General features: G+C 45.1%; 1 protein-coding gene across 1 annotated transcript in view; it reads right to left on the bottom strand.

Annotated features, from left to right (window-relative positions):
- Positions 1 to 20,367, bottom strand: part of LOC144103341 (sodium-coupled monocarboxylate transporter 1-like) — a 68,840-nt gene that overhangs the window by 12,329 nt on the left and 36,144 nt on the right. Inside the window, exons 7-13 of the mRNA XM_077636085.1 lie at positions 15,012 to 15,152; positions 14,787 to 14,916; positions 13,579 to 13,667; positions 10,503 to 10,612; positions 7,363 to 7,430; positions 7,183 to 7,269; positions 3,993 to 4,177 (exon numbers count right to left, since the gene is read on the bottom strand). Of these exons, the coding sequence (XP_077492211.1) occupies positions 3,993 to 4,177; positions 7,183 to 7,269; positions 7,363 to 7,430; positions 10,503 to 10,612; positions 13,579 to 13,667; positions 14,787 to 14,916; positions 15,012 to 15,152 (810 nt within the window). The remainder of the gene's footprint in view (positions 1 to 3,992; positions 4,178 to 7,182; positions 7,270 to 7,362; positions 7,431 to 10,502; positions 10,613 to 13,578; positions 13,668 to 14,786; positions 14,917 to 15,011; positions 15,153 to 20,367) is intronic.

Raw genomic sequence — 20,367 nt, forward strand, 5'->3', positions numbered from 1 at the left:
TTGATGACGAATTCGGCTCCATTTTAATCAGAGCCATAGTAGCCATGGTAGTGCGTGAATAGAATACTCGGCGCGCATTCAGGGTATCTTCTTTGGTGCCGTACCACAGCGCTTGCCCAGTGGCCGACATGCAATAACACACTGTCATCGCCAGTATCAGTGCATTGGAACGTCGCTCTATGCAGGGTTGGGATGTGGAACACCGCATGCCATAATACTCTGCCATGCAACTTTCCCAGGTAAGTCTTTACGTTAGGGGTGCAGTGGAAAACCAGGACAGCCGGAGGCACATGAGCTAAGAGTGCAGAGCCCATATGGGCAATAATGGCCATGTGGAGGACTCCAGATTAATTGCGGTCACCTGCGGTTCGTTAAAATGCACAAAAAACGCCCAGCACACACTGGTGTTTCTACGAGCTTTTGCCTCCAGCAAGAAGCGGCCACGAATGAGGGGTTAAATACCGTGTCCTTGAGCGTAGAAGCTAAATGGCGTAACTATTACGCCAGTCTTACGGGTGCATAGTACAATAGCAGCCATCCGTAAAAAATTCTGAAGTAGCAATAACAGCAGCCCATAAAACAAGATGCCCGACTTTAACAATTATCGGCGTGAACACTGAAACTCGCAGTGTACCGGGCGACCCTTTTTTAAAAGAAGCAAGAATTGCTCGTGGTACCATTACTGGAATCTGCAGGGAGCTCAAAGCGCGTTCAAAATTATTGTCACAGATAATGCACAAATGGGCGTGGACGCCGGCAAAGCACACACCGTAATTGAGAAATCGTCTATTTCCAATCGCTTCGCTACAACTATGTCGTGCGACCAATCCATAATTTTTATGTGCCGGGATTCACAACAGGCAATATGGCCCCACATTTTCAACATGATTGGTAACGTTACAGAACCACCCACTCATTATCATGGTTGGTTGGTTATGGGGGCTTAACGTCCGAAAGCGACTCAAGCTATGAGGGACGCTGTAGTGAAGGGCTCCGAAAATTTCGACCACCTGGGGTTCTTTAACGTCCATTGACACCGCACACTACACGGGCCTCTAGAATTTCGCCTCCATCGAAATTCAGCCGCCACGGCCGGGATCGAACAACTCATTATCATGACCCCTGTAGGGTCGTTATAGTGTTAAAGAATTTAACGTCCTAAAGCGGCCCAGTATCTGAGGGGCGCCGTAGTGGAAGGCTCCGGAAATTTCGGCCACATGGGTTTCTTTACCGTGCGTGGATATCGCATAGTGCACGGGCCTCTAGTATTTCACCTCCCATGATCCTTTAGGACAACCGGTTCCTGTCTAGCCAACAGGTGGAAAATTACTGTCCCCGCATGGTGATGGCAATGATGTTTTCCCGCGCTAGTGAACAAAATTATTAGAGACGAATTCAAGTGAAGCAAAGCAATTTTGTGACATTTGACGGGGCGGCAGGACTTTCTACCTGTGGCTTAAACAGCCAGTGGATGGGAAGATTTCCCCCACGGAGAGAATTGAAATTAATTTTAAAAAATGATAATCGCACAATTTCCCACTCTTTTACATCTTTCCATGAATTTCGTTCACATCCTTTCCAGAAGTAGCGTCTGCGTCATTGTACGTCGCAAAATATGCCCGCGTTTTCCCAAGCTTCTTCTCTATATGAGCTGCAGTGTGAATGCACCCGACAAAGAGCATTTCACTGGTCCAGGTGGGCCCCATTCAGGAGCTTTAATATAATAGGGGAGTTGGGGTGCTTCATAGGTATTGTTGCGAAGACTTCGCTGCAACAGCTACTCAATTTAAGGGATTTCTACATAAACTAGGACTTTAGACTACTTATGCTGAAACACGCTTGTTATATATAGAAGAAGTTAGCGCAAAACTTAGACGAAGACAGAGAAGAAACACACAAGACGACAGACGATAGGGCAATTGTCACTTCTATTTTTCGTACCCGACACTATACACCAAAAGACCTCGCACTTAGTCTCGCCAGTCATTGGCAGCGAAAGGAAAGATATAAGTGTGCGGTTCAGCAAGTGTACCGGATGCCAAATGGAAGCTATGGGCGCAAGGCGCTCCTGGCTGCCTGTACTCTTCCATGTTGTTGTAGTGGTTCGTTGAAGTAATAATAGGAAGGGAAAAAATTTTTGCTAGCCCCGGAATCTGCCATCGATACTGAAGCATCTGAGTTGGGGCAGCGAATATTAAGGGTAGGGGACAGAATGGAGAAATGAAATGAAAGAGGTGAGAGGACAGGAAGAGAAGTGCCGGCGCTGGCTTGAGCAACAGATATAGTTATAAGATATATTACTTTTTGGAAAGAGGAACAAGCATTGGGCAGATATGACAACAGCTTTGGAACAACACCTTCAAGCACGTTTCAAGCACGAAGATCTGTGCTTTCCCGAAGCGACTTTTATCGTGTGTCTGCCATTCTTTAAGCCCACGTGTACGCCACAAAATGCTTTGACCTTTTTGTTTGGTGGAGAGCGAGCGTCTATAGTCGATTGCCTTATGTAGAAGATGGATGGATGGAAGATAGGAGCGTCTGTTTTAAACGCGGTTCTGGCAGTTGCCACCGTGCTAGGTTTTTTATGTTTATTTTTATTTACCAGTTCCAAAGTTTGCTCAAATTCCTCACTTTCTTAGAAAACGTTTTCATTCGTACACTTCTAACCTTACGTCACCTCGCCGCTTTTGTCTTCAAATCAGTTTTTGCCAACTACCACAGGAGATTAATTTTCACGACCACTATTTCCTCTAAACACTACGGCCTCAGCGAGACTGACTGTGCCTGCATCGACATCCGGATCAATACCACTCCATTCGCAAAGTATTCGGAGCTCCAACTGAGTATGTCTGGCGCGTAGGATGTAATCAGATGCTGGAGAAGGAGAGTAATAGGATCCAGCTTTACAAAACTAGGTGTATACAATCGCTAGTTGCGTTCATAGTTTCCGTTATAAACGAATCTACGAGTAGACTCAGTTTTGCAACGTTCTTGAACGCAATGAACCAGGAAATGCTACATTGTTTTTCATGCATTATGAAACAACATGGCGCATTTATGATGCAAAGTTCAGGCTTTATTGAGTTTTCTCGCAGTTTTAACGAATCAAGCACTCTGCTATACCGGGCAGCTTGCTAAATTGAAATCTCGCCAATTCATGGACATAATTTTCGCGGCTATCTCAATTCATGCGCCTTCCGCCCTTGTCTTTTGCATTACAACGGCTGCTCTTTAAAGATCTGTAATTATTTCTATCTTTTCTGGAATTCTAGAGGCTGTACTGTGCGATGTACTGTGCGATGTCAGTGCACGTTAAAGAACCCCAGGTTGTCGAAATTCCCGGAGCCCTTCACTACGGCGTCTCTCTTAGCTTGAGTCACTTTGGGACGCAAAACCTCCACAAACCCATAAACCCTAATTCTATTTTTATTAAGACCGCTAAGCATAGTCTTCGGTAGGCGTTGGCGGAACATAAAACATGCACGTGTGAAAATAAGACAGGGCGACGCGCTACTGACAACAGTAGCTCATCATCCTGTCTAAATTTCACGTGAATGTTTTATGTTGCACCAACGCTTACCGAAGAAGATGCACCAACTCGCCCAGCAACAAGTTTTATTTGATGGCCGCTGAATTTGCACCGGACGCGACACTGCTTATCCTATAAGAATTCTTCTGCTCCAACTGCATCGTGCGTGGCGTCACCGGCATGATGCTTCCCGTTGAATAGCACATATTACGATAGTTAAGACAGGTGAAGATAAGCAGAAACAAAGGTTTATGCCATGCTGCCATGAAATAGGCGCAGTGACCAGAGTAAATGCATGTTATCTATTTTGTTAGGAGTTATATGGGGCCTATGGAGCCTGCCGCGTTGACGCACGAGTATGTACATCTGTGATCATCAAAATACGAATATTCATATGATTCTTGCTTTCATGAACCGAAAATATGGCGCAACTGCAAGTGAGGTGATGCAAAATGACACCCACTTTTTTGGCGTGAAGTCCCCCGCCATACTAATATTTTCTGTATTTGTATCGGTAGTGTTGGCCAAAGGCGGGCAGCGGTCCAGACTTTTTGGAAGCAAGGGAACTGGTGCAATATTCGACAGGCTTCTTCCAACTGCGTGCCACAGCTGTAGCCCGCATACCAGTAGGGTCGCCCATGCCACGCCCTGAAAAAGAACCACTCCAGTATAATACACACAGTTCGCTTATAGCGTGTCCTCCAGACAATTATAGAAACCGTAAGATATTGAGGCTATTTTGGCAATTTATTTGGTACTGTAGTCATAAATAGACCGAGCCAAGAGGTATATTAATGAGTCAAAAGCCGCATTCAGGATTTTGGTCTTGCTCTTTTTCTGTTGTTCGCAACATAACAGTATACGTGCTGTTCTTTTAACATGACTGCGTAATAACAATACCAATATACAATGGTGGCGAGAAATTGACAACATAGAAAACATAAATGATTGACTAACCTAAAATGACATCCTTGTTCCAGCTAAATTCAGTATTGCTTCCTTCGACAACAGCCTAAGTAGCCACAAAGAAATATTTTTTATTTGTTAGGGATAAATTTGTTAGACCTTCATATTATGCGTTTGCATATACCCTGAGTGACTGCTTACCTTAAGGCCCGGCCAAACGGAGTTATTTTGCAGCGGCAAGTCAGCCAAATCTACCCTACTGCGTCCACTTGACGCCCGGCGGCACAAAATGCCGGTCGCCGTTAATATAGACTGATTAGATACTGGCGATTTTTTGCAAGCGCTAGCTGGCACAGGAGCGCACACGCACACACGCACACACACGCACAAACAGGCACACACACACACGCAGACACACAGACACACGCACAGACACACACATACACAAACACACACACTTACACACACGCAGACACACACACATGCACACTCACACACATGCACACTCACACACACACTCACAGACACGCACGCACACACACATACACACCCACGCAGACGCACACACACAAGATCCGGCGCCAGTTAGCGCTTTCTAAAACTGTATCATGACATACTAACTAGCCCCAGTAGTCATCATCAGCCTGACTATACACCCATAGCAGGCCAAAAGGCTCTCCTGCTCTCCAATTAATTCTGTCCTTTGCCAGCTACGTTCACTGTATGCTTGCAGACTTTTTAATCTCACCCGCCCACGTAATTTTCTGCTGCCCCTGGTGCGCTTGCCTCTTCTTGGAATCCACTTAAGGACCAGCGGTTATCTTCTCTTGACATTACATGTTCTGCCCAAGCCCATTTCTTCCTCTTGATTTCGACTAGGATGTCATTAACCCGCGTTTGTTCCCTTACCTACTCTGCCCGCTTCCGGTGTCTTAAATTTATATCTATCATTTTTGTTTCCATGGCTGGCTGCGTTGTCCATAAATTCAACTGAACCTCGTTAACCTCCACGTTCCTGCCCCGTTGGTGAGTAAAGGTAAGATACAGCTGTTGTGCGCTTTTTTATTCAAGGATATTTGTAAACTACCATTCACAATCTGAGAGAACCCGCCATATGCGCTCCACCCCATTCTGACACTTCCAGTTATTTCTCTCTCATGATCCGGCGCAGCGGTCACTACCTGCCACAAGTAGACGTATTCCTTTACCACTTCCAGCACCTCACTGCCAACTGTGAATTGCTGTTTCCATTCTAGACTGTTGAACATTACTTTGGTTTTCTGGATGTTAATTTTTAGACCCAGCGTTCTCTGCCTGTCTAACGCATTGATCATTATTTTCCATTGTTCTCCTGAGTGACTCAGCAAGACAATGTCATCAGCGAATTGCAGACTACTCAGGTATTCTCCATTAACTCATATCCCCAAATGTTCACATCTAAGGCCTCAGAATACCTCCTGTAAGCAGGCGGTGAATTGCATTGGTGAGATTTTGTCTCCCTGCATGACGTTCTTAGTTATTGGATGAAGAGCCCCAGTAATAGTTCTTCTAGATACTGACGCGCTGTCTCCTATGATGCCAGGAGCGGCAGGTAACGTGAGCCAGTGGCAGGGCAGAAACGTTTTTCCAGGTTGACAGCTCGCACTGGTCGCCGCCTACAGAGCCGCCATTGCTAACGATCTAAGCTGTTAGCTGGGTACATCATCATAGTTTTAATTGAAATGAACACTTTATCAAGCCAATAGTGTCACTTTTAAACGCAAACGTGGCCCAATATGGCGGTTAAAATAACGTGTTCAATCCCTGGAGAAAACTTTGCAGAAAAAAAATGCTCTGCTGGTTTTAAGGAGTGATCGGGCGTCCCAGTGTATGTGATTACAGTATTCCGAGAACGCAGAGGCATGAATAGATCTATTCGCGCTTGCTACAGTTAGTACAACGCCACTTAAATGAGCACGTTAGAATTTAACAATAAAGTCAGCGGCACTGCTCCTACATACCTACGTGAATAGTGGTACTGAGCACCTGTTTATTACATTTTGCTTGGCGTCAAGAGACACTCGCTGGCGCCCGACCCCTTTTCGCTACTTGTATCAGCACCTAGCCACCACTTGTAACCATGTGACCCCGTAACAATGTGACCCCGTTGTAACCATGTGACCGAGTCGGGTCTAAATCCTGTCTCAATAGATCTTATGAGTACGAACTATTTGATCCCATTTTTATTGTAAAAATTGATTCTATAGCTATCCACGCAAATGTCGTTGTTTTTCTTGCAGCAAAATAGGGCTCTTTGCGGAGAAAGTTAAACATAAAAATTTCCCAGCCCCTGGATTCAAATTCGCGGCCTTCTGAGCCGATAAGGACGCCATGATCAGCATTTGCAAACGAATGGGTTTTAGCCTGGCCTCTTAAACCAGCGACTAAAAAATTAAGTAGCGAAATCCGCCAGTTGATGTCTAAACATTTAATTGATTTTTGACATTCTCTATCTATAAAAAGCTCCATTTGTGTGGAAGCAATGTTATTTTCGTTAAAATGCAGTAATCTGCCGTAAGGTGTCAATACAGGCTAACTTCCTTGTGTCCTCAGTGTCCCTTTGAAGTATTCTTGGGCGCTGCCACCAGACACAGCACTTAAAATTTTTATTGGTCTTTTTTCTGCCTATCAGCCTGTTCAGGTGTCGTACACATTTTCCAAATTATGTTCTCTGCCACATGTCAATGCACCGTACAATGAACGGCTACCTTGGAGTTGGTCCATGGAGAAGATATGGCGAGAAGGATAAGCCCAGTGAATGGTCCCGCCGCAGAAGTGTAGAATGACATGAAAAGCTGGAGGAAGAAATATGCGGTTGAACAGCAACCATATATAGGCGAGAAAGTCAGAAATATAAAAGGGGAGGCTGATGAAATGAATATACGTACACTAGCGGCTGTGCCCATGTACGGCACTGCAACAGCACACAGGGTCATTATGGTGCCGCTTGCAAACGCTGAAAAGAGAATCTGGTTTTTCACTATCATATTTTATTCCTATAATCAAAACTTGCTTTTACAGCACGGAAATTCTTTTGATACTTGTAGGACCATATTGGGGCAAAATTTTCTGTCTGGCGAAGTACATATCCACAATTCCAGGATGTTCGCTTCTTGCGGAGCTTCTGGATGTCGTTATGTGTGCAAAGCTAAAGAGTGAATGTGCTGATTCTATATGAAATTTATATTTGTATATACATCGCGTTTGCAATTCTGGAGTCAAGAGCGAAATTATAGCATCACCTGCATTAAAATCTGGAGGCGGAAAACATTATCTGAGCTACAGTGCTCTTATTGCAAAGGAGTTACTATGAAAACGAAATACTTAAAAATGGACACAACACTCATAAGAACTGGCAATTGATTAAGGAGTTTTTAAATCTCTCGGACCAAAACCGCAACATTACAGAAATTAATGACGGTACGCGAAGTTTAACTAACCCTACGGACATAGCAAATGCGTTTAACTCATTTTTTTCACAGCTTGTCAAAACGCCTACCGCTGAAATCACACGACCCACTCGTTGTCCTTTCTCTTTCTATTTGCGTCCAACATCCCCAGATGAAGTTATAAACGTAATAACCAGCTTAAAAAATACCGGGTGTGGCTTAGATTCTATCCTTCCATCTAAAATTAAACTTGTTGCACACGAACTGTCGCCCGTTCTCACTAATGTTATCAATAAGATGTTTAAGTCTGGTGACTTTCCATATCAACTTAAAAACGGCAATGTTATTCCTATACAGAAGAGAGGCGATAAATACAGTTTGGCTAATTATCGTCCGATAACTATTCTTCCATTTTCAGTAAAGTAATCGAAAATCCAGTTGTTAACCGTCTAATGAACTACCTTCTAAAATTCAGCCTTCTGATACCTCATCAATTTGGTTTTCGCCCTAACTATTCCACTGAGCTTGCACTGATACAATTTACTGACAAAATTAAACACTTCATTGATAACGGACTTTGGGCGGCAGCTGTATTCATTGATTTTACGAAGGCATTTGATACAATCAATCATCCCATACTCCTTTTAAAACTAGAAGCGCTGGGAATTTGTGGGCCCACTCTTAGTTTACTACGTAATTACCTCGCTAACAGAACTCAGTTTGTACAAATATCAAATACTTTATCCCAACCAATTACAATTAATCAAGGAGTTCCGCAAGGATCTGTTTTAGGCCCCCTTCTATTCTTAATTTACATTAATGATCTGCAAAAATGCCTCAATAACACTGACTGCATTCTGTATGCAGATGACACTACGATATTTTCTTCTAGCGATAACTTAAGTTACCTAACATCAAAAATTAATGCCGACCTTATAAATTTAATGGAATGGTGCCACAGCAATCTTTTACAAATAAACCCAATTAAAACAAAGCTAATGATATTTCACTCAGAACTCAAACGACTTGTCAGCGTCCCAGATGTATACCTAAATAATCACATTATTCTCCCATCAAGTTCTGTAACATTTCTCGGTGTGAAGCTTGATTCACATTTAAAATTTAACCTTCACACTAAATCTATTAGCAAAAAAGTTGCACTCGGTATACGTATACTAATTAGAATGCGTTATTATTTCCAAGAGCATATTCTTCGCTCACTTTATTATGCATTCATTCATAGCCACCTCAATTACTGTTTATCATCGTGGGGTAACACGTACTATACCCATCTTTCTTCTTTGTGTCATCTTCAAAACCAATCAGCTAGAATAATGACATTCAGCTCATACACCGCATCCAGTGCTCTCCTTTACCGCCGGCTCAATATCATATCTCTCCTTTGTTCACTCCAACTGAAACTAGGTTTATTAATTTATCGCGCCCGTCACAATAGCACTACTCTCCCTATATTTACAGGTTCCTGTTTGTGTAACGTTAATAATACTAGATTCGCCGAACAACATAATATTTTGCTTCCGAATGTCAAAACTAATTATGGCAAACAGTCCGCTTTATTTTCAGCAATCACTGTCTGGATCTCGCTACCCACAACCATCAAATCATTCCGCACCGAAGCACAATTCCATAAAAACTTGAAAAACTGTGTACTGCATAATTGCCTTCAATTGCCACGCCAGTGAAACCTGTTAGTATTGTGTACGACTTCTATTGCCTGAGTGCTTGTTCTATGTTCTCTTTTTGTGTTTGCAAAATGTGTTTTTAAAATTTAGCATGACTAAACTGTTATTTCAAATCTTACTTTTCATTGCACCTGTGTTCCGCTATGTAATTGCTATCTGTCATATATTTATCGTACTTCAAATATGCAATTAATTACAGGAGGTCCCCCTGACAGTTTCCGCTTTGGGACCTCCTTCTGTAATAATCAAAATATGTACATCTTACCTATGCATCTTTTTCAATAAACTTTCAAACTTTCAAACAAGCACAGTGATCCATACAATATGCACAAATAGAGAAGCACCAATTAATTTGCGGCTTGGCATTGCTCGACCCAAATTGTAGTTAGTAATGCCAGCTCGACTGAAGACCTCCATGGCTATCCTACATGATGCATACAATTTTTTTCAGAAAAAACCCGAGCTATAGACGAGCAGACAGAATGAATACAAAATAAAGTAAGAAAATATAACTTGTAAGGTTAAGCATATACATAGCCCACTTTTACAGCAGTTTTGCTCTGCTCTTATTCCCGTGCTTAAAAATCGAAGTGAGGAAGTGAGGAGAGTTTTTCGCGCCTTGCGCGACTATCATACAAAGCACTTAGAATCAAAAGTGCAAAACAAGGGAAAAGTATGGTATAGAGACGATGTCTGCCGATTGGCCAATGTGCTCCAGAAGGCACAGGCAGGGTAAAACGAGAGCGTAGGCAAGTCGATTAATCGTAAGAGACAGACTCGACATGTGTGCGGCACTATCACAGCCGAGGATGTGAAGGAGATCAAGTTTTTACTGGAGAATAGCTGTGTGCAGAGCAGTATTTCTAACACGGGTCAGCTTTTTCACGCCATGGACAAAAGAATACAATATGTGATAAAAACGTTTACAGTATTTACCCAGTAAGCGCATAACGAAAACGGCTCTCTGATCACTTATTTTGAAGTATGGCATGACAAGGTCGATGTAAAATATCGCAGCATGGGAGTTTACTATTGACGACACCGTGCTGTGGAAGAAAAAAAACAAATATTTAGTTGTGTCACCGTTCACTGGCTCTACACAGTATAGCAAAAACTACGATATTGTAATTAGTGTAATGAGAGCAATTTCCACACAAAATAGACGCATTGAAGTATGTGTTAACGTGAAACAGCGTAGTTTTTTGTGCTGATTACACTAAAGTTAAAGATCTTTATTGTTTCCAAGTCGCCCTTTACGGACAATATTTCATAAACATTTCTTGATGTTAATTACCGCAATTTCTCTACATATTCCAACATTATTAATTAAGGGTGTGAAGTTGGTTCGTAGTAAAAAAGCAACCAACTGTGACAGCGCCTTCTTCCCCCGCAGGAGTCGTTATTTGGCGTATTTTTTAAACTGGGCTTTCATTTAGGCGCGTATGTTTCCCACGGTGTTCTTTATTCTCGCGCAGTAGTAAAGATAAGTATTGTCTGAAAAAGCTGTGCAGAATGGGCAGCGCTGGACAAGTAACGCACTGATATTTATTGATGTTGTGACGTTCCTTGTGTGTGCTACTAGGGCCGCGTTCGACGGCGCGGCGTAGACGGAGCCCCCAGTGGCGGCAGAAGCACTCAAGGGAAAGCAATTCAGCTGGAAGAGAGGAGATCGGCGACAGCCGGTCTCGTTTTGGAAGCAGTGAGCACACATGTTTCTGCTGTATATGGCTGCAAGCAACTTGAGTGGGATTGCTTTCGGGCCTGCCGCCATGGACCACACGGAGAAGACCCAGGTGACAGCTGCGTCCAATTACCGAGCCATACTCGTTGAGAGTGAACGACCAAAACGAAGGGGTTTAAGCACAACCGGACCCCCTTTCCATAGTGTCCGCACGTGTCGAACGCCGCCGCCGCGGGGAGACGGGCGTTATCTTCCCCAATTGCCGTGACCGTGCCGGGGACAAAGGGCCTCGTTTTGACGGGCCTGGCCCCGTGACAAGACGGCGGGCATCATCACCAGCACTCCCGAGCACATCCTAGGACAAGGGACCACTTTGCCGGCCTTTTGGTGACCTCGCGTTCCGGCCTTGAGTGGAGAGTGTCATTTGATGGAGAACGGAGGTCGGTGACCCGCGGGAACCGTCAGCGGGCCAGAGACCGTCTACCACAGCCGACGCTCCCTCGACGACAACCTTCTTTCTCTCGGAATCAACACGTGACGGGGGCGAAACCATAAGTGCGGTGGTGTGTTTGCGCGCCCAAGTGAAAGCCCTAGGCCCCTCCCACTCCGGCGTGGGCGTCCTCAACCTAGGGAATGTGGGGAATAAGAAGGATATAAAAATCGACAAGGAGTACGGAAGAAAGAAACGCTCAGGACGACATCGTTCGCCAAGGGGGCCTTCAGCGCCGAATCCCGACGGCGTGCAGCTTCTGCCAGCAACCGTTCGAGCTCAACTCCGGAGCCCCTCCATCGTCCTCATGAAGTCGTCGGCACGTAAGCTCGGACACCCCAGCCTCTGATGTATAATCATAGTCATGTATAATTATTGAATATATCTGTTTGTTTAAACTGAGCCATACGGTGTCTCTTTGCCTCTCCGTCCCGTGTGGACCTGCGCATTACGGGGGTCGTCACAATGTATTGTCAAGCAAGCAGCAGTAACTGAAAGCGCCTGTTCTTAAGGCTTAATATTCGCACACTATATTCTTACGACGGTGTTGTCACGTAAGACTGTTTCCCTGTGACCGAATAATATCTGGATTGCATAACGGTCGACGGAAATGTTTTGCCCAAGTATCTGTTTGCATCTGATACCAAATTAACGCGATAGCGTTAGAGGCGTTGGGGCAGCCTTCATTAACAAATCCTCATTGGCCAATAGGATTCTGATTTATAAACACTCTTTCGCTAAAAAAAGAAAAAAAATCGGTTAAGCAGAATCAAATCTCTGCCTATCGGTCCGGAAGCTGGGCACGCTACTTTTACAAAACTGAGGAAAAGTCGATCAATGGGTTAAATGGAAGCCTTGTATGGGCACCTCACACAGCACAGTACGCCTGTTATATTGCAGGAACACTTAGTTAATTAAGGTCACTAGCTAGTGTTACTAAGTAATCTGGACTATAATGTCTAATAAAGCAATTTGCGACGGCCACAAGCGTGTATATAGAAGTCTACGCAAAAGTGTGTCAGGGAACGCCCAAGCGACCCTAAGAACCAGTTAACTCCATCGCGTCATACCCTTGAGGTAAATATATGTGAGCCACAAGTTTTTCTGCTTGTTGTAGTGCAGTGCGTCCATCACAAGAGAGAGATACAGCCAGAACACCAGCAGTAGAAAAAATACTGGCTGACTAACTTCAAAATAGAATGCTTCCGGCAGGCTCAGGTGCGCGGAGTCTTTCTTTATATGCTTTTTAGTTTACAACTGGTTAACTTTTTTATAGCATCAGGCATGCTTACAAGGAGCGGATTTAACAAAAATCTCGATGGAGCCTTAATGTCATATATGAAGCAGAACTGCCTCACTTCTCTTGCAAAACCTTTCTCTGTGGTCAATTATGTGCTCAGATAGGACAATTTTCGAATAGCTGCCCTTTGCACAAAGGAAAAACTCGCAACACATGAATCATACCGAGCCAAAAAAGTCACAGTGCCTACAGCCGTCTTCCTATATTGAGAAAGGCTCCTCCCGCCGCTTTATGTAAACGTCCCATTGAAGACGAAGTATGCGTCTCAATTATTGTGTTTCTTATTTGACTTAGATATGACGTTCGCATTCGAAACTCAAAAAATTTCTTTTCATTGTGGTTGTGGCTGAAAAGTGCGTTCAAACCTACTGTTACATATTCGATGTCCTAGCTGATAATTTTATATTTTCATCTTCGAAATGACTTGTTATATGATTATCCTCTTCATAATAAAGCTGATGACAAGCACTGAATGAGAATGCCAGGGAAAAGCGCGGGTGTCAGACCTTTTACCTAAGTAATGCAGATAGCAACTTCTCACCTCGTCGAGGCCCCAACTAATCCAGCCAAGAAGATACCCCTGAGCACAGGAACGTCAGAGAGGCTCGTCTTCAGGTAGTAAGGAACGACCTGATAAATGAAGGAGACGGTTATTACAGGCCGATAATGAAGCAATCGTATGAGAGGCGTTCAGTACGTTTCGGAAAGACAAAGATGGGTGTGATACTTTCCTGTTACATCATGATGTAATATTTGGGTTAACACAAACGAACGAAGAGACCACATTTTGAGAGTACTTCGTAACAATTTCTTCTATAGAATGTAGCCGGTAGATCTAACACTATATTTCAGTAAAAGGTAATTGATCTGTTTAAGTATCAATATTGCCTTGACACCACGTCTTGAAAGCTCTTGTCTAGTGCCTAGTAAAGCGCGTAATGGTTCTAAAGACCATGTGCTAGCTTCCAAACTGTAAACTGCATTTGTTCCAGCTAAGCAGCATTAAGAATTGCTTGCAATACCGTTTACTTTATTTCTTAATAGGAGATAACGTAACCGAAACAAACCAAAGTTTTCCGAGTGCGGCTTTAAAAGCTGTAACGAATTCACCCAAGCTCTAAGCTACAAGGACAGAATTACAACTTGGTAAACAACAAACAAGTTCATTTACCTTCTTTCACGGCGTATTATATTGTTCTTTAATTAACCACTGACTCACGGTGATTTTTGACCGGCAGCCATTTCCGTACTGTATACAACAAAATACAGATTAAAGATGCTATTGTAGGTAGCCAGGCCTCTAGCAATAAAGAATATAACAAGTTCAATCTCCCGGACACCTGTTAATCCAATAAAGTTTCCCCTCTGCGGATTCCTCATCGTCCTACAAGTGTCTAACAAGAAGTAGCAGAAGGCAATGCTATTTGGTCACTTTCCGTGCAGCTCTCTCCGGATCACTATACATGCAATTGTCACGACATGTATTGCTTTCTGAGCGCAAACATTCGAAAAGTGTGTATTTTCATATAAGGACTGCGATCGTCGCATAAGACGTTTGTTATCTCAAAATTATATTATATGCAGCTAAATTCTAGAGTGAGTGAGTGGCTAATTTACAACTGAACGTGCTCAGCGAGCTATTGGGAACGTGCTGGCATAGAGCCTGTTTGAAATAAATTCCTGTCCTGTGTCTTTAGTGGGACCTTTGCGGTCTATGAATGTTCTAGGCTACTCATAGATGAACGTCACCTGATCGTAACTTGTGATGCTTCCACGCAGGACAGGGTCACAGTCTCTGAACCAATATATGATGGCGATGCCGGTGCAGTCTCCAAGGAAGAAGAAAACAAACACGAAAAGAGGGCCTGCGATTGCTATTCTGAAAAGCATTTTGAAATAAAAATTTTGTGGGATAAATATTTTGATAAATTAACAACATTTAATCAAGCCAGCGCTTTGAGATGCGACACACACCCTTTTGCTTCCCGTAGTGTTCTGGCAGCCATGAACCTCTGCACTGCCATCTGGTCGAAGCCCGTACGGACAAAGCTGAAAGCTAGGGCTCCTGCCATTCCACTCCAGAAGTTCTCGTCATTCGTCGCGTCGAAGCTGGTCCTGCGCGTCAGCATGAGTGAGTTTAAAGAATATATATTGACTAATATGCATTACACAAGCCTAAGCGCCTACATCCTTCATGATGACCAGACAGTGAAAAGTTTCCTTGAAGACATAGAGTCAACAATTAGTAACGTAAAAACAGTGCACTGTAGTGACGAGCGACTTCAAAGCCAAACAAGGCAAGGCGCAGGGAGAAGACCAGACTGTGGGTGACTTTGGCTATGGTTTTCGGAAAAGCACAGTGTGTTATCAGTAGAGTTCGCAGAAATAAATATTTGACTTTTCATGAATATCTGCTGCAAAGCGGAGAGCCGTAAATGGGCTTGTATCAGCCGGATAGGTAAGACTGAAAGGAAGCAGACTTCATATTGTGTGCTTACCCTAGCTTCGTGCAGGGAGTCGGGGTGCTCGGTGCGGTGAGACGAATTCATCACAGGATAGCAAGATTTCAGATTAGCTTAGACTTACAGAACTAGCGTTGGGCGCCACGGTAAGCTTTGGCCCTAGAAAAGGTCGCGGCTTATCATAGATTACGTAACCCTGACAGCGGAAGTAAGTCGCGTCCTTTCTCTAGGGCCAGTTTGCCGTCCCACCCAAAGAGTTAGGGCGATAACATCTTTTTTTGTTCGCCAGGTGTCTCAACAAGCTTCGACCTAGGTAACAGCTTGCGGTATTTCGGATGTTGTTGAAGTGATTGACCGTTGAGAGAACTAAGAATCCCGTCTACTCGTTACACGTGTCCCATGTTTTCTACGCGACTGGTCTCTGTGTTCTTCGGCCGTACAGAGAGAGTGGCTTCGTTGTTCAGCCTAGTGAGGTATTTAAATCAAAATCGACAGATGCTATCTCCTCTAAGCTTCGCGCTTCGCATCCCAAAGCATCTAAGGCTAAGGGACACCGCATTCGAGGGCTCCGGGTAATTTCTACAAACCCCGGGTTCCTTAAAGTGTACTGACGTTGCACAGCTCATAGGCATCTAATATTTCGCCTCCATCGAAATGCCACCACAGCGGCCAGGATTGAAACCGCGTTTTCAGGTCAGCAGCCGAGCACCGTAACTGAGCCTCCGCGGGGGCAATTACCTCTATGTTCAATTTCGAACGAAGGTGTTTCTGAATAACTATAGTCCAGCACAAAGAAATTGTGGAACCACTCAAACTTTCAAAACTTTGACGAAGGCGATCGATAAAAGCAAGAAAAAAATTAAAGGACTTTCTATTCCAAAAACGCATAATGTTGACGCAGAACAAAGAATCATTGTTTTAAAACATGGACAGTGGCAGCACTCAGTTGGTCTCTTCTTTCAGCTTCATATAAATTTTTGTCGGTGGACAACGCTTTCACCGTAATTCTAATCACGTTTTAAACAGAATTGAACACACACAAGAGCTGCCAGTCTTTCTCTCATTTGGTATTAAATATTTCTTTTATTCTTCGCCCCAAAACATTATTCTTGAATGCATTGGGCGTTCTATCGACAAAATATGGGTCATTGTTTAACAAAAAGCTGCCGGGGTTAACATTAATATCGATTAATATCTTGGATCAGGCTGGTTGGTGAGTCATCATGACAAGTGGCAGAGTGAAGCCATCAAGGACGAAGGAGAGACACAACGCAGTGCAAGCGCTGACAAGCGCTGAGTCCGCGTTGAGTCAGCGCTATCCCTCTGTTCTTTTGTCTCTGTTTAGTCCTTGTGGCTTCGCGCTGCCGCTGCCGAGGCTCTAGTTTATTGTTTTTTTAATACCTTTTAGCCTTTTATATACTGTCAATCTACATGAAGCTCGAAGGCTCACTGCACTTCCAAAAATATGGTGTAGCATTGAGACCTGCAAAGCCCCAGTCATCATTGACTTAGTACTTGCTCATTTTAATCGAGTTCTTTACGCCTCGCTGATGGAAAAGAATGTTCTTTAATACTTCGGCTTTGTGGATGACTGTTTAGCTGTTTTAAATTTTTAACAACGCGCCATTGAATGCGGAACGAGAAGGTGATGACAGTGTTCCAGAATATCATCAGCCCGCCGTAAATGACCAAAGTAGATTTTTAGATTTCCGGCTGCGTTTTAAAGGTGTTGGTCTCTGCTGGTGCTATGAACAGCGCGCCAAACAACCACTTCTGCCTTTTTACTCCGCCCACTCAAAGCTTGTTAAACAAGCTATCGCCACCTTGTACCCAAAGCTCAAGGCAAATCTTGGCGGCGCCTTGTCCCAGATGCGTTCAACCATCAACCTGAAAGATTCCTTAACGCCGGATGCCTTTATAATCTCATTTCGGTCACTGATAGCCTTCTAAAAAAGATGTGCACAAAGCTTGCAGATGTGAGGCCCGGGCACAGTGTAGGCCGAAGGTGGCTGTGAAGCCTTACGTTTACACGTTATCGCACAATCTTGAAAAGGCGGCCTAGCGTTATAACGCGAAAGTCGTGTTCTCTCCTCCAAAAAGCTGCCAGACCTCTGCCAAATTACACACCTAGCTGCATCCCAGCAACGTGACTGCAGCATGAAGCACAGGGGCCTTTTATTTAAAGCGCAGAAGGCGTAGTAAATAAAGTTCGGTTAATGTGCCGAAAAGTGTACGTTGACCAAACTGGAAGATATGCTAACGGCAGGTAAAGGAAGTGCGCGGAGAATGTAAAAAATGCGCGTGCAGTTACACTGAAGCTGCGTAACTTGTTGTCCTTGTAAGCAAGACGACAGGCATACGCGCGAGCCGCATGGCCATCGCCTGGTGCATGCTCCTGGCTGGACTAGCGGACCTCGGACTGCTCTTTACCCTGCTCTCGTTAAGAAGCTTCTCGGAATAAACCCCACCTTACATTTGGTGCTGGTGCCGGGTAATAACCTCTCGCACTGGAAATCCACAGCCGAACACTACCCCCTACCCCAAAGCCTACGGATGCAAACCACCAAGCCGTACAATTGAGCCCAGCTGCCGTCGTCTGGGCTGGTTCACCCTGCCAGCGAAACCTCGGTGTCTTCAGTGCCACGGACGACCACGACATTGAGGATTGGCTCACATCGTTCGTATGAGCGGGTGAGCGCACACAACAAGTGGGACGCGGAAGCCAAACTGAACAATCTAATTTTCTATCTGACGGGCGTGGGTAATCTGGTATATCAGAACCACGAGGCGGACATTACATCATGGTCCGTTTCCAAACCAAACTTCTCAGAGGTATTCGGCCGTCAGGCTGTCAGAAAACTCCGTGCCAAACAGCGCTTGCGTGCGCGGTCGCAGCAGGTAGGAGAGAACTTCATGAGTTACATCGAGGATGTCGTCGATCTGTGCAATAGGGTGAACGCACAGACGTCTGAAGCCGGCAAGATCGGGCATAATCTTAAGTGCATTGATGACGACGCCTTTCAGGTGTTGTTGGCGCTATAGACCTGCGCTCCGTCGCGGAAGTCGTCACCCTATGTCAGAGCTTCGACGAACTACGCAAGCAGAGGGCTCAGAAACACGAACACACCGCGAACGTCGACTCGCTTGCTGACCTGAACGATGCAAGAGACCGGTCATCGCTCCTGCCGCACATCAAGAGCTTCATCCGTGAAGTTGCTCGGCAGCTGTCGCTTATTTCACGGCATCGAGAGCCATCACCACTCATAACTCCGAATCTGCGGGACATCATTCAAGAACAGGTCCCTGAGGCTCTCCCGCAAGCTCCTCAGCACACAGCTTTCGCGGCACCGCTGACATATGCGGACATTGTTGCGCGACCTCGCCCATCTACCTATGCTCCACCTCCTGGTCCCGTTCGAGAGCACGCTGCTTTTATTCCACCGCCTGCGCATCTGTGAACCTCCTGAGGCGGGCCTGATAATATTCGACCACCTGCTCAACTGGGAAACTCCTGGCGCGCGGTTCACAACCTCCAAATCAGCGAGGTTTGCGGCTTGCCAGATCATGTGGCGCGGCTTTGCCGTCGACGCATAAACGTCTCACGACCACCTCCTGAAGTTTCCGGTTACTGGTCCCAGCGTCACTACTCACGTCCTGCTCAGCCACCCCCTAAGCCGCTCTCTGTCTCCTGAGCGCACCGCACCGCCTTCTCTTGACGCAGTTCACCTTCTCCACGTCGGCGCTCCATCTCTCCCATTCCGACGGCGTCCCTGGGCCGCTAAAGAGGAAAACTACGTGCCGCAGATCATGAGGCGAGAACTGCGCAGTCGTCAAAATTTGAAAGGCCTCGTTTGTCTGCAGCTAACTTAGTTAAATTTTTTTTAGAGGGCGTATCTGCGAATGCGCTTGTGCTGCGATTTCTGTCATGGATGCAGCGCCTTCCCGCTCTTTGAGGAAACTGAAGACGCGCCTTTCTGGCCTGCCGTTACGAAATGGAAGTGCGCACCTCATCCATAATAATAGAGGAGCGCGTATCAAAACAGGACAACAGGAGGAACACAGAACTACACGAGCGCTCCTGTTGTCCTGTTTTGATACGCGCTCCTCTATTATGATAAATCACCAACTCGCCCAACAAGCAACACTTCGGCACCTCATCCAGCCTTAGCAGCGTGCACTGCTCAAGCAGTCACTAAAACATTTTATATTTGGTCGAGTTGATTGTTCTACCTTCAAGTTTACATTCCATCACATTGGGCTGGGAATTCCTATCGCTCCACGACGCGGTCGTCGACTGTGCTCGGGCTCAAGTAGCGCTCTCTACGTTGCCGAATCTCGTGCCAAAACATTATATTTATGGCGCCCAAAATTCTGCCAAAGCTTTTGTCGCCGACAGTACCAATGTTCCTGCTTGCTCTTTCATGATTGTGACTCTCTCCTGTGACAGTGTTCGCGATGCCAGTATCATCTTCACGCAGTCTCCTACTTTTCTACGCCGTCATTGTCTGTCGCTGCCTTATGCCCAGCTCACTTTATGCGCCGGCCTCACCGCACTGTGGGTCTTCAACCCGTTTTCAAGCGGCTTAATTTTGCGCCGAGGGGATTGCGTCGGAACTTTGCAGCTCTTTATTTATTCTGTTTTCATCCACCCCGACGCTGCCGCAAAATCACCGCCGGTCGCCATCGACGCCCTCAGCTCACCTACTCCTGCACCAGCCCCGTCGTCGACCGACCTATTCATTCGCCCTATAGACACCAGTCTTCTCCAACTCAGCGAACCCAGCTTCTTGCGCTTCTTGAAGAGTTTCGCTCCTCCTTTGATTGCCACCAATGTGGTTTGGGGCGCACGTCGACTGTCGAGCATTGCA

This window comes from Amblyomma americanum, chromosome 9, assembly GCF_052857255.1.
Source record: "Amblyomma americanum isolate KBUSLIRL-KWMA chromosome 9, ASM5285725v1, whole genome shotgun sequence".
NCBI lineage: Eukaryota > Metazoa > Arthropoda > Arachnida > Ixodida > Ixodidae > Amblyomma > Amblyomma americanum.